We start from the raw sequence: 12,774 nt of genomic DNA, 5'->3' as shown, positions 1-12,774 counted from the left end.
GCAGTCATTTCCTCCCCAGCTGCAATGCCAGGCCCAGCCTCTGGCAAGCTCCATCCTGAAACCCTCCTATGACATCAGGCCAGCCTCTACCTGGCAGGCCTCTGCTCTGGATTACAGCCCACCAGAGCTGGGCTCCTTTGAAAGCAGCTTGCGTTTCCTTTGGCCACTAATGACGAACCCCACCCCAATCTGCTCACGGCCCTGGCGCAGCTCTGCCTCAGACACTGTGCCCGAGAGACTGCCCTTCCCACCTGAGGCTTCTGGGCCAACGGGGCCGCAAGAGGAGTGACAGTGGCCCAGAGGATGACTTGTCTGAGAGTTGTTACTTAAGATGATGGACAACAGCTTCTCCCTATTACCTTGTCACTGAGCGAGGAGATAAATGTTTTTCTAACCACCTGAAACAAGAAGCCTAAGCAGAGAGTCTAGAAACTTCCTGATAGACTTTGTTTTCAAAGGAGTAGAAGGCTCACTGGGCCCAGAGAGGCAGACCCCTGAGGGAACATTAACGCTCCACTGTGTTGGGACCATTTCAAATGTTCCCAAGTGGTTGGTTATAAACATGACAAACTGCTAATTGAGCTCAAAGCAATGAGGACAAATCCTGCTCTTTCCACATCCAGAGGCCGCCTTGCAGTGGCTGCATTGGAGCTCCCATCCCAGCCACCTTCCTGTAAGGTCCCATTACCCCACCGCAGCTGCCTGCCTTCTTAACCATTCTGAGTTTTTAAAATTTCTTCATCCTCTATCACTAAACTATTTCCACAGATTTTCCAGGCTTCCTCGGTTCTGACAATGTCCTCTGGTTTTACATTAATTTTAGGTCCAGCTTCCAAAACTCCCCACTAGGCAAAGACCAGCCGCACCTGCTCACACACACCCTCCAACAGCACAGCACACGAAGGTGGTCCAGGGCTGTCGGGGTGCATCTGCTACTCGGGCTCAGGGCCTGGCCAGACCACTTGCCTTGGAGATCAGCTCGTCGTGATTGGCCAGATGGGCTCTGCAGTGGACACAGCTGTACGTTCGATGGCAATTTGGCAGGTAGGCTTGGAAAGTTTTGGACTTTGTCATCTTCACCATCTCCACTGGACACGCCTCGCTCAGCTCAGGGCTGGCACGGGAGGAACTGCAGCTCTGCTGGGCTCTCTGACAGAAGAAACACTGCAGCACGCACGCAAGAGCCGTTGTTGGTCAGAGGGTGTGTGGCTCTGTCCACACCGCTGGGGTGAGAGAAAAACGCCACAACCTGTCAGCAGATCAACACAGGGCAGTGGGTTATGGGATAATGAAACATGGAAGGAGGTGTGTTTAGAATGTGTGTGCTGTGAAGAACAGGGAAGGGCAGGCCTACAGGTTCAAGACCTAATTCTTTTATTTTTTTGCTTTTTAGGGCCACTAGGGGTTGAATCAGAGCTGCAGCTGCCAGCCTACACCACAGTCACAGCAACACTGGATCGGAGCCATGTCTTCAACCTACACCACAGCTCACAGAGAGGCCAGATCCTTAACCCACTGAGTGAGGCCAGGGATTGAACCTGCATCCTCATGCATATTAGTTGGGTTCGTTACCACTGAGCCACAAAGGGAACTCCAAGACCTAATTCTTTAATACTGATTGTACATAAAAACAATGCTAATACCTAATCATGACTTAACCATTCTAAATTTAGTTGGAAGTGGCAGGTAGATGACCTTTACACATACACAATTTGAGAAAACATCTGATCAAATACATCTAATATCATGTGTGGTTTCAGGAAATGTGAAAGGAACAGCAGCCAACAAGATTCCCATCTGTAAGCAATGAGATACTGCTGTGTAGCACTGGGACCTATATCTAGTCACTTATGATGGAGCAGGATAATGTGAGAAAAAAGAATGTATACATGTATGTATAACTGTCAATTTTCTACCATGCTGCACAGTAGAAAATTGACAGAATACTGTAAACCAGCTGTAATGAAAAAAATAAAAATCATATAAAAAAATAAAATAAGGAGTTCCTGTCATGGTGCAGTGGAAATGAATCCACCTAGGAACCATGAGGTTGTGGGTTCGATCCCTGGCCTCCATCAGTGGGTTAAGGATCCAGTGTTGCCATGAACTGTGGTGTAGGTCACAGATGCGACTCGGATCTAATGTTGCTGTGGCTGTGGCATAGGCTGGAGGCTACAGCTCTGATTTGACCCCTAGCCTGGGAACCTCCATATGCCGTGGCTGCGGCCCTAAAAAGACAAAAATAAATAAATAAAATAAATAAAATTAAAAAAAAAAAAAAGATTCCCATCTGAGTGAGGCCAGCAGCACTGAATATATCTTGTCCCAAATCGTGGAATTAGTGACTGAAAGCACCGGGCCATTTACAAATGTATGTGATGGATAAAGTATTAATCTTCGAGAAATTATAATGGGGGGATGCTGTTCCCCTCGTGGTGCAGCGGAAACGAATCCGACTAGGAACCATGAGGTTTGATCCCTGGCCTCGCTCAGTGCGTTAAGGATCCGGCGTTGCCGTGAGCTGTGGTGTAGGTTGCAGACACAGCTCAGATCCAGTGTTGCTGTGGCTGTGGAGTAAGCCAGCGGTTACAGCTCTGATTAGACCCCTAGCCTGGGAACCTCCATATGCCGTGGGTGTGGCCCTAAAAAAACAAAAAACAAACAAATCAGGAGTTCCTATTGTGGCTTAGTGGAATAAGAACCCAACATTGTCTCCATGAGGATGTGAGTTCGACCCCTGGCCTTGATCAGTGGATTAAGGATCTGGCATTATTGCAAGCTGCAGCATAGGTCACAGATGCACCTCAGATCCCACATTGCTGTGGCTGTGGCGCAGGCCAGCAGTTTGCATCTCAGATTTGACCCCAGCCCAGGAACCTCCATATGCCACAGATATGGCCATAAAAAGTAAAAAAAAAAAATCACATAAAGTTAAGGTAGCAAAAGGATAGAAAAATATATAATACATAAGTAAGGTAACACTATATTAATTAATATTTCCCTTAGGGAATTACATTTAAGGGAAAAACTTTATTAGATAAAAATAGCAGGGAGATAAATAGCAAGTATAAATCTTATCACTTGATAACATAAGTCTCAAAATATGTGTCAAAAATGTATGTATTTACAGTATACTTAGCAAATATAAACACATAATATATATTTGCATGTATAAAACATAGTATATAAATATATAGTATATATTTTACTGCAACTTTCAGTAACAGATAGGCAACACAAAGCAGGGCAGATACCCATGATTTGCACAATATGATGAAGAAACTGGAACTAAAAGACATGTAGAAAACTGTATCTAAGAACCACAGTGTCCGGTGAACACAGACATATCCAAAAGTCAACCACACAGCACACATCAACAGATTAAAGGACAGAAATCACAGTATATTCTCTTGACTACAATACAATTAAATTAGAAATAATAAAACATAGCTAGAAAAATCCTCCAATGTTTAGAATTTAGGAAATGTACTTCTACATGTGTCTAAAGAATAATGGAAATTAGGGAGTTTCCACTGTGGCTCAGCAAGTTATGAACCTGACCAGTATTCGCTATGATGCAGGCTCGATCCCTGGCCTGGCTCAGTGGGTTAAGGATCTGGTGTTGCCATGAGCTGTGGTGTAGGTTACAGACAGAGTTTGGATCTGGCATTGCTGTGACTGTTGTGTAGGCCGGCAACTACAGCTCTGATTTGACCCCTAGCCTGGGAACCTCCATATGCCATAGGTGCAGCCCTAAAAAGACAAAAAAAACAAACAAAACAGGAATTAAAAAAAAAAAGGGGGGGAGTTCCCGTCGTGGCGCAGTGGTTAACGAATCTGACTAGGAACCATGAGGTTGCGGGTTCGGTCCCTGCCCTTGCTCAGTGGGTTAAGGATCCGGCGTTGCCGTGAGCTGTGGTGTAGGTTGCAGACTCGGCTCGGATCCCGTGTTGCTGCGGCTCTGGCGTAGGCTGGTGGCTACAGCTCCGATTGGACCCCTAGTTTGGGAGCCTCCATATGCCGCGGCAGCTGCCCAAGAAATAGCAAAAAAGACAAAAAAAAAAAAAGACAAAAAAAAAAGTTAGAGAAGTAACAGTAAAACAACCCCAAGAAAATATAAAGAAAGAAATAGGAAAAAAAATATTACAGAAAAGGAAAACATAGATCCGATAGAGAGGATTAAAAGGCAAAGCTGTTTTCTTGGAAAAGAATGATGACCCTGAGCTGCCATCAGAAATTCAAATGCAATGCAGAGCACCTTCTGTGGGCAAGACTCATGGGGAAGAGATGCTGTGATCAATTTAGGTCAATATGTTTGAAAACGTAGATAAATTCCTGGAAAATAAATCAATGTAGGAGTTCCTGTTGTGGCTCAGCAGTTAACAAACCTGACTAGTACCCATGAGGACGTGGGTTTAATCCCTGGCTTCGCTCAGTGGGTTAAGGATCCAGTGTTGCTGTGAGCTGTGGTGTAGGCAGTAGACACAGCTTGGATACTGCGTTGCTGTGGCTGTGCTGTAGGCCAACAGCTATAGCTCCAATTCAACCCCTAGCCTTGGAATCTCTATACACTGAGGGTGCAGCCCCACAAAGTTAAAAAATAAATAAATAAATAAATAAAACTACTTAAAACATGACAAAGAAAATATAGGAGTTCCTGTAATGGCTCAGCAGTTAACGAACCCAACTATTCATAAGGACGTGGGTTTGATCCCTGGCCTCACTCAGTGGGTTAAGCATCTGGCATTGCCATGAGCTGTGGGTGTAGGTTGAAGATGTGGCTCGGATCCCATGTTGCTATGGCTGTAGCATGGGCTGGCAGCTACAGCTCCTATTCGACCCCTAGTCTGGGAACCTCCATATGGCATGGGTGGGCCCTAAAAAGATTTAAAAAAAAAAAAAAAGAGATAGAAAATCTGTATAATGTTATAAACATTAAAGAAGTCAAATCACTCATGAAAAGCCTCTTCTCCCAACACACACATATCAAACACACACCTACAGGTGGAGAGCTCACTGCACTTCAAGGAAGGACTCATTCTAGACACAAACTCTTCCAGAAAAGAAAAAGAGGAAGCACCCTCCAGCCATCTGATGTAGTAGGTTCTCCTGACACCACATCTCCTTCAGGGCGGCACAGGAATGGAATTTACTATAATGTACTTCTCAGAAACCAAGAGGCAGACATCCTAGGACCAAACAAATCTATCACTATTTTAAGGATGGTACAATATAATTCAGGTGATTTTATCACTGGAATACAAGATCATTTAACATTAGAAATGTGATTAACACAGTTTACCATTGACTGTTCTGTTTGTCTTAGTAGAAACACACACACATAGAAAAGCTTTTGACAAAATTCAACATCCATTCACAACTTTTAAAAATACTCCATGCAAGAGTTCCTGTTGTGGCTTAGAGGGTTAAGAACCTGACCAGTACCATGAGGATGCAGGTTCAATCCCTGTGCTCGATCAGTGGTTAAAGGACCCAGTGCTGCCACAAGCTGTGGCATGGTCACAGATGATGTTGTTGTGGCTGTGGTGCAGGCTGGCAGCTGCAGCTCCAATTCGACCCCTAGCTGGGGAACTTCCATGTGCTGCAGGTGCGACTGTAGAAAAAAAAATGTAGGAATAAACCATGATGGCCTCTATACCACCACTTTCATTCCACAATTCTGAAAGTTCAAGCCAGCTCAGTAAGGCAAGAGAAGGAAATAGGGGCTTTAAAGAACCCACTCTCACACAACAGTGCAACAATGCAAAGTATCTGAGAGCAAATTCAAAGATCTGAAACACCTTTTCAGAGAACATTATAAAACTCTGAGGGGCATTAATAAAGACCTAAATAAATGGAGAGCTATACCACGACCAGGACTGGAAAATATTATAAATATATGAATTCCCCCCCCAAAGGAATTGTTAAAGGCAATTCAAATCAAAATCCAGAAGGCTGTGTACAAATGAGCCAGGGAGGCAGCCAGCCAGAGAGATTTGAGTCTAAACTTATTCTAGAGGTGTTTGCAGGGGAGGAAAAAATTTCCTTGACTCTCGGGGTCCCTGGTATGGGCAGGGGTGGTCCACACTGAAGGAGTAACTAGGAAAATTTGTTTATACTGATTTCTCAACCCCAAACCCCCCCCCGCCTGCCCTCCGCCTGAGGCAGGTGGCCCTTCACAGGGGAGCTTTATGGCGGCTCAGGGTAGAGGGTCATTCTGACCTCCCCCTTCTGCCATTTTATCAAACTTCTTCAGCTTAAGATACTCAGTAAGGCAAGGAGCTGGGTGCTGGGGCAGCATGTCCTGAATCCCATTGTGTCAAGGCTGGAAGCAGCAGGAGAAAGCCCGTGCTGTCCAGAAGGCAGCTGGGGAAGGTCAGGCCCCCTAGATGCACCCAGACAGGGTGGGGTCCTGGCTCAGGCTGATCAAGGAGCCCAGACCCAGCCCAGGCACAGCTCTTGGGAAAGAGCAGCTTTCTCCAAAAATGGGTGCTGGACAACTGGGTATCTATAGGAAAAGGAAAACACAATTGGATCCCATCGCTCACCATGAACAATACAAAGAGCTCACACTTTCCAACGCAACATGAGGAACAGCAGCAGCAGCAAGACAGCCATGGAGGAAACTCCCACACAGGGATGCACGTCTGCCCCCCGCCACCCCAGGGAAGCCTGTGTGTTTCTTCACAACCAAGTGAGGAGGTATTTCTGGATAAGTCTGATCATATGAGACATTCCCCATCGGTAAGTCCCCAAACCTGAAACTTTTTTCCCAGTAGTGCCAATCCTGAATTTTGCCCTTGGGTTTCTTTAGACTCAAGGACAAGGTGTCAGATTAGCCCTAATGCATTTCATCAGGTTCTCGTCATTGTCTGACCTCTGGGGTCCTTTATGAATTTGAGTCCTGGCTTCCCTCTCACTTTTGATAAGCTCCAGGGAGGTGATGGGGATATGAATCACCTCAGAAACCACCTGCCCCCACCCAGCTGAGGATCCTGCCCAGCTCTGGCCCCAGCTCTGCTTGGCCAAGGGGCCCCTGCCATCCACACGGACACATTCGAATCCACACCTGTTCGTTCCACCAGCCTTACTGAGCAAGAAGGAAGGAGCTTGTTCTTCTTATCCGAGCATGTGATATTTTTACTATCTTCACCTTGAGTTTTCCTCCCTGTGGTTAAAGGTGCCTTAAATGAATAAACTGTTTTATCCCTAGTGACTCAGACTTGGGCCCCTGGAGCAGCTGGAACAGAGGCAGCAGAAAGGGCCCTTCACATAGCCCAGGCCTTAACCAGGCACTACCACTCTCACTCATAATGAGAGTGGGGGCCACCCCCAATTTCTAACTTGGAGTTACCTCTCTCAGAACAACACTGTTTAAAATTTGCCAAGGGCCTTCTGTTTCTTTTGAATTTCTCCATGTCGTGAATGCTGGTCACATCCTGCTGGCTTCCCTGGACAGCTCTTCCCTCAGGATGGCCTGCTCTTCCATCCTCGGCAGCCAGAGTCATCCTTCAAAGTCAGGCGGTGCCTCCTGCTTGCACATCCTGGTCTCCGCCCCATAACTGCCCCTCCCAAGTAGGGCCGGGCCTATATCTCCATCACCAAGAAGCCCGTCCGGTCATGAGTTAACCAGGCTTTCACAATGGATGTTCCTGAGGTGCAGGGAAGTCCTGGCCAAGCTTTCCAGCAACCAGTACACAGGTGGGCTCTTCCAACAAGGCTGGCCAAGACTCAGAACCCATCTTAGTAGCTGGAAGGCAAACACGTCGTGACTCCTGTCTCCCATGGGTCACGATGTCCCCTGAGCTTGGGGAGCAGCCAACAACGCCCCCCCCCCAAAAAAAGATGTGAGTGTGGGATAAGTTTTGGAGCAAAGACAATATTCTGGATTCCAGAAGTTTCTCTCCTAAAATAAGCATGGACGTTTATTTTAAGAGAATGTGAATCAGGCTCATGTCCATATGGTACAGTTACCACACTTCTAAAGACAAAGCCTGAAAACCAGAAGTCAGCAGCTGACATTCCTGGCACAGAGTGGAGGTGGCCGAGGGTGCGGGTTCCCTTGTCCTCCTAGTCACCTCACTATGGGTGGGGGCGGGGGGGGGGTGGGTAGAGGCACAGGTGGGCAGGGAAGCAGGGGCTCCCTTGGGCCGTGGCCAGTGCAGAAGAAAACAACTCAAAAAGCAGAGTGCTGCCTGTGCAGGCTGCCATGTCAGCAGGAAGAGTGGGCCCCAGACGGGTGGCACGCAGACATCCATCACCATCGAGACAGAGACCATCCTAGTCTAAGCAGGTGACTGGTGCTTAGACTGGCAATGAGAATCACATGAGAGCAGCAGCCACAAGAGATGAGAGGTCTTAGTCCCACTGCACAGACAGGGAAATGGAGGCCCAGAGAGCCAGAAAGGAAGCTGTGTAGCTGGATTCAAAGCCAAGAGTCTAAACCCTGGACCAGTGCAGACACGTGAGCAGGTTTAAGCATTGCCCACCATTGCAAACCAAAGTCACACTGAACCTGTGGGCTGGCAATGACTTTTTTTTTCCTTGTCTTTTCAGGGCTGCAGCCATAGCATATGGAGGTTCCCATGTGGAGGTCGAATGAGAGCTGTAGCCACTGGCCTATGCCACAGTCACAGCCAGAGTAACGAGGGGTCCAAGCTGCATCTGTGACCCACACCACAGCTCACGGCCGTGCCAGATCCTTAATCCACTGAACAGGGCCAGGGATCGAACCAGTGTCTCATGAATGCTAGTCAGATTCCTTTCTGCTGAGCCATGATGGGAACTGGAGGCAATGATTTTTTAAAGTTGACAATCCCATTGGTGAGGGCACTGGCAATATTTCCATTTGGTAGCACCCACTGGTGCTCCCAGGCACAGGCCCCCAGACCCAGGCCGATCCCCCTCCAGGCTGACTGGCACTTGTGCAAAGTAACCAGGAAAATGCTATTACAGTATTGCCTGTAATAACAAAGCAGGTCTGGCCAAGGGCACTGAGGAATGGATCAGAACTGTTTTCAAGGCGGGGCCTCACTGGGCAGGAGGCTCTGGGAAGGCGAACTCCTTCTCACCAGCTATTTCGGTAACTTTATTTTATACATGTTTTTTAGGGCCAAACCCATGGCATATGGAGGTGCGCAGGCTAGGGGTGGAATTGGAGCTATAGCTGCTGGCCTACGCCACAGCCATAGCCACTCCAGATCCAAGCCGTGTCTGCAACCTATACCACAGCTCATGGCAATGCTTGATCCTTAACCCACCGAGGAAGGCCAGGGACTGAACCTGCATCCTTATAAATACTAGTCAGATTCATTTCCCCTGAACCATGACGGGAACTCCTGTTTTGGTAACTTGAGATCTTAACAAGTGTAAGGTACTGACTACAAACACACACAAACATAGCACATGCGCACACAGGCACAGAGAGGTCTGGAAGGCTTCTCATCAAAGGGCAGGTATACAATTTGCCTTTGGTGGTACCAGCTTCCCTTAGCACACAGGCACGTCCTTCCTACTTGAATTAAAGGTGAAAAGCTTTTTTTCCACGTCTCACAAACTGCAGCTTTGTTGGACCTGTGGATGTGCTGGGAGGAGCTAGAAGGCCCCCTCCCTCCTACCAGCTGCCTCCTGCGCCCTCAGCTGCAGTGCCCACACTCATGGCCTCCCACCTGGCCCTGGCTCCCCAGCTATGGACCCATCACTCCTCCCACGGCCGCCTCTCCCAGATAGCTGATTAATGCCTTGGGTTGGGGCTGAGCCTTTCTTTTCTAAGAACCTGTGAAACCTTCTTTCTTATTTCTCCCACTAGTAACTAAGTTTCCCAGCCGTGGCCCTAGGATACATCCTAGCCTTTGCCTGCTTCCTTGCTAAGAGAAAAGGTACAGGAATGACACAGGCAGTGCGGCCATCTTTTCAGCCTAAAGGGTAGGGACGAGACTGGAGGACTGGAAGCAGGAGGAAAGAGGCAAGAGCAAGCATTCGAAGCAAGGGAAGGGAAAGCCCTGAGACACAGAGAGGAGCCAGATGGGGGCTAATGCTGGGGGTGGGGGGACAGTGTGCAGAAGCTTGGAGGACAGGTGGCACCACATGGGAACCAGCAGGTGGCCTGGCAGGGACAAGACTGAGAAGGAGCTGAGTGGGTACCGGACCTGTAAAATGGGGGTAAGGCCTATGGTGACCCAGAGAATCACACCAGGTGTCACGATGCTGTCACTTTGGCAAAGGGCTGGCAAGATGCCTCAATGCCTCACAAACCCCATGGGGACCCTGGTTCGGAGGCTCTGCAGGTGCCAGAGCAGGGGTCCCTTCCCAGGTATGATGAAGCTTGGCTCCGTGATTTCATTTTTCTATCGCCTTCCAACACGCTTTCAGCAGACCTGGTGCTATTACAGGAGGGATGTCACCCAGCAGTCAACTGGACCTCGTCCTCTCGACTTCTCTCCGGAATCCCACTCACACTGCTTTCCCCAGAACCCAGAACTTTCTCCATCCTCCCCTCAATTCTCTTGTCAAAATTTCCATTCACTCCCTGGAGGTTTCACTGATTAGCAAATCTAAATACTTTCTAAAGAGTTAAAACCAAGTGATTCTCAAATGAAGAGTGTTAAAGATGAATGGTTTTAAAGCAAGATTTCTGCTTCTGTACCTTTGAAACTATTTTCCACTCATCAGTCTTCCAGGGAGAGAAAGACACTGAAACCACCATGACAAGTCCCTTGCTCCCTCCACCCCCACCACTGTCCCCCTGACAGAGGGTTCTGATGGAACCTAGTGGAGGAGGTAGGAATCAGACAGACAGGAACACGGCTCTCAATATAAAGAGTTTTATAAATTTTAGTTCTTCAAAAGTGGAAAAAATATTGCTTGGAGTTTAAAGAATGTATCTTTATCAGTTTTTAGTTTTGGCAAACACACCATGGCAATGTGGGGCAGTCACAATGGGGACACTGGGTGTGGGGAACGTTGGGACTATCTGTACTATCTTTGCCACTTTCATCTAGATCAAAAGTTATTCCAAAACAATATTTAAAGGAGTCCCGTCGTGGCTCAGTGGTTAACGAATCCGACTAGGAACCATGAGGTTGCGGGTTCGATCCCTGCCCTTGCTCAGTGGGTTAAGGATCCGGCGTTGCCGTGACCTGTGGTGTAGGTTATAGACTTGGCTCGGATCCTGCGTTGCTGTGGCTCTGGCGTAGGCCAGCAGCTATAGCTCCGATTCGACCCCTAGCCTGGGAACCTCACCTCCGCATGCCGCGGGAGCGGCCCAAGAAATAAAAAAACAAACAAAACCAATATTTAAAGTCAGAAAAACTATGGGGACAAAGAATGAATATCTAAATTGATATATCTGAGTTCCCTTTGTGGCTCAGCAGTTAATGAACCTATCATTCATGAGGACATGGGTTTGACCCCTGGCCTTGCTCAGTGAGTTGAGGATCCGGCGTTGCCTTGAGCTGTAGTGTAGGTGTCAGAAGCCGCTCCAATCCCGCGTCGCTGTGGCTGTGGTATAGGCTGGCGGCTACAGATCCGATTGGACCCCTAGCCTGGGAACCTCCATATGCCAGGGGTGTGGCCCTAAAAAAAGACTAAAATAAATTTAAATATCTGATTCACTTTACTGTACACCTGAAACTAATATAGCAATACAGTAAGTCAACTATACTCCAATAAATAAAAAATCAGAGACTATTAATCAGATTGGTAATTAAGATCATTTGCCCAATCAGGCCAGGCCCTGTGCTACAGCTGCGGTAAGACATGGATTCCCCAGGTCCTGGATGAGGGGTTCCCACCGTGGAATAACTCTAGCTCCGTGGGATGCAAGGGGAGGGCGGTGGGTAGGGGGTGCCCAAAGGCTCAGAATTAGCACCCCTCAGACCAAAGCCCACGGCCAGGGCTTGGGGAAGCAGGGAAGGATTACAAAACTCCACACGGGGATGGAGCAGACTCCTGCCACATCTCCTAGAGCAGGGGGGAGGCTGGAGCGTGCGCAGGTGACACACCTGAAACTGATCCCCAGAGGAGGTAAGCTCAGGTAGTTTAGCAGAAAGAGGGACTGGAAGGTAGAAAGAGTACCATTCCTGGTAAAGGAAACAACAGGTTGAGGGGTGTGTTTCGCGGCGAGAAAGGAAGAAAAAATGCAACCGAACAGAAAAAGCTCGGGGGCGGGGACACTGATTCCTCTGAGGCATCGTCCCATCTTCCCTCCCTAGAGCTCCAGCGCCCGCAGGAGGCAGGCCCGGGGGAGGGACCACGGTTTTGGGGAGCTTAGGCTGTGCAAGCTTCGCACCCACAGAGCCCTGGTGGTGCCACAAGTGGTGGACGAAGGCGAGCGTTTCACTTCGGCCTCGACCTTCACGTGGGGAACTCGAAACGCCCCCTTTGCCATGAACTCGCCGGGAGGCCTCTTTTGTCCTCATTTCCCTCCCCAGTCGAGACCTTTTTCTAGAGGGAAAAGCCTATTACCATCGGGCGCGGAGCTCCTTCCATCCCTTCTCCGGGTCAGGGGGAGAGAGAACGGGGGAGACGCTCCCGGTCCCGCCGCCCTCCAACCAGCCCAACGACGCCCGGTGAGCACCCCCGGCCCGCCCTACTCACGGCCGCCCGCCGGTCCGCGCCCCGGCCCGCAGCGCCCATCGGCACGGCCTCGCTCAGCGCGGGCGCGGCTCTCCGGAGGGCCCGGCGCGGCCCGGGACGCGCTGCGGCGGTTGGCGCCTGGGCCGCGCGCGAGACATCCCCGCCGCCGCCGCCCGCGGGCCGCCTGCCCTTTGTTTT

At 49.0% G+C, this 12,774-nt stretch overlaps 1 protein-coding gene across 5 annotated transcripts in view; it reads right to left on the bottom strand.

The window, feature by feature from the left end:
* YPEL1 (yippee like 1) overlaps positions 1-12,774 on the bottom strand; it is an 18,066-nt gene extending 5,292 nt beyond the window's left edge. The window contains exons 1-3 of one of the 5 annotated variants that reach the window (XM_084994082.1): positions 12,598-12,774; positions 7,070-7,168; positions 967-1,249 (exon numbers count right to left, since the gene is read on the bottom strand). In XM_084994082.1, the coding sequence (XP_084850208.1) occupies positions 967-1,083 (117 nt within the window). In that variant the 5' untranslated portion in view covers positions 1,084-1,249; positions 7,070-7,168; positions 12,598-12,774. Of the gene's footprint in view, positions 1-966; positions 1,250-7,069; positions 7,169-12,465 lie in introns of all 5 variants that reach the window. The other 4 variants (XM_084994085.1, XM_084994083.1, XM_003132989.5 and 1 more) reach the window with 4 other exon arrangements.

This window comes from Sus scrofa, chromosome 14 (genome assembly GCF_054392235.1).
Source record: "Sus scrofa isolate SSC_HxYL_T2T_F1_AM1 chromosome 14, Sscrofa_HxYL_maternal_Yorkshire_Landrace_v2.0, whole genome shotgun sequence".
Lineage (NCBI taxonomy): Eukaryota > Metazoa > Chordata > Mammalia > Artiodactyla > Suidae > Sus > Sus scrofa.
The sequence above is the reverse complement of the archived record's forward strand: the minus strand, read 5'-3'. Positions and strand labels throughout refer to the sequence as shown.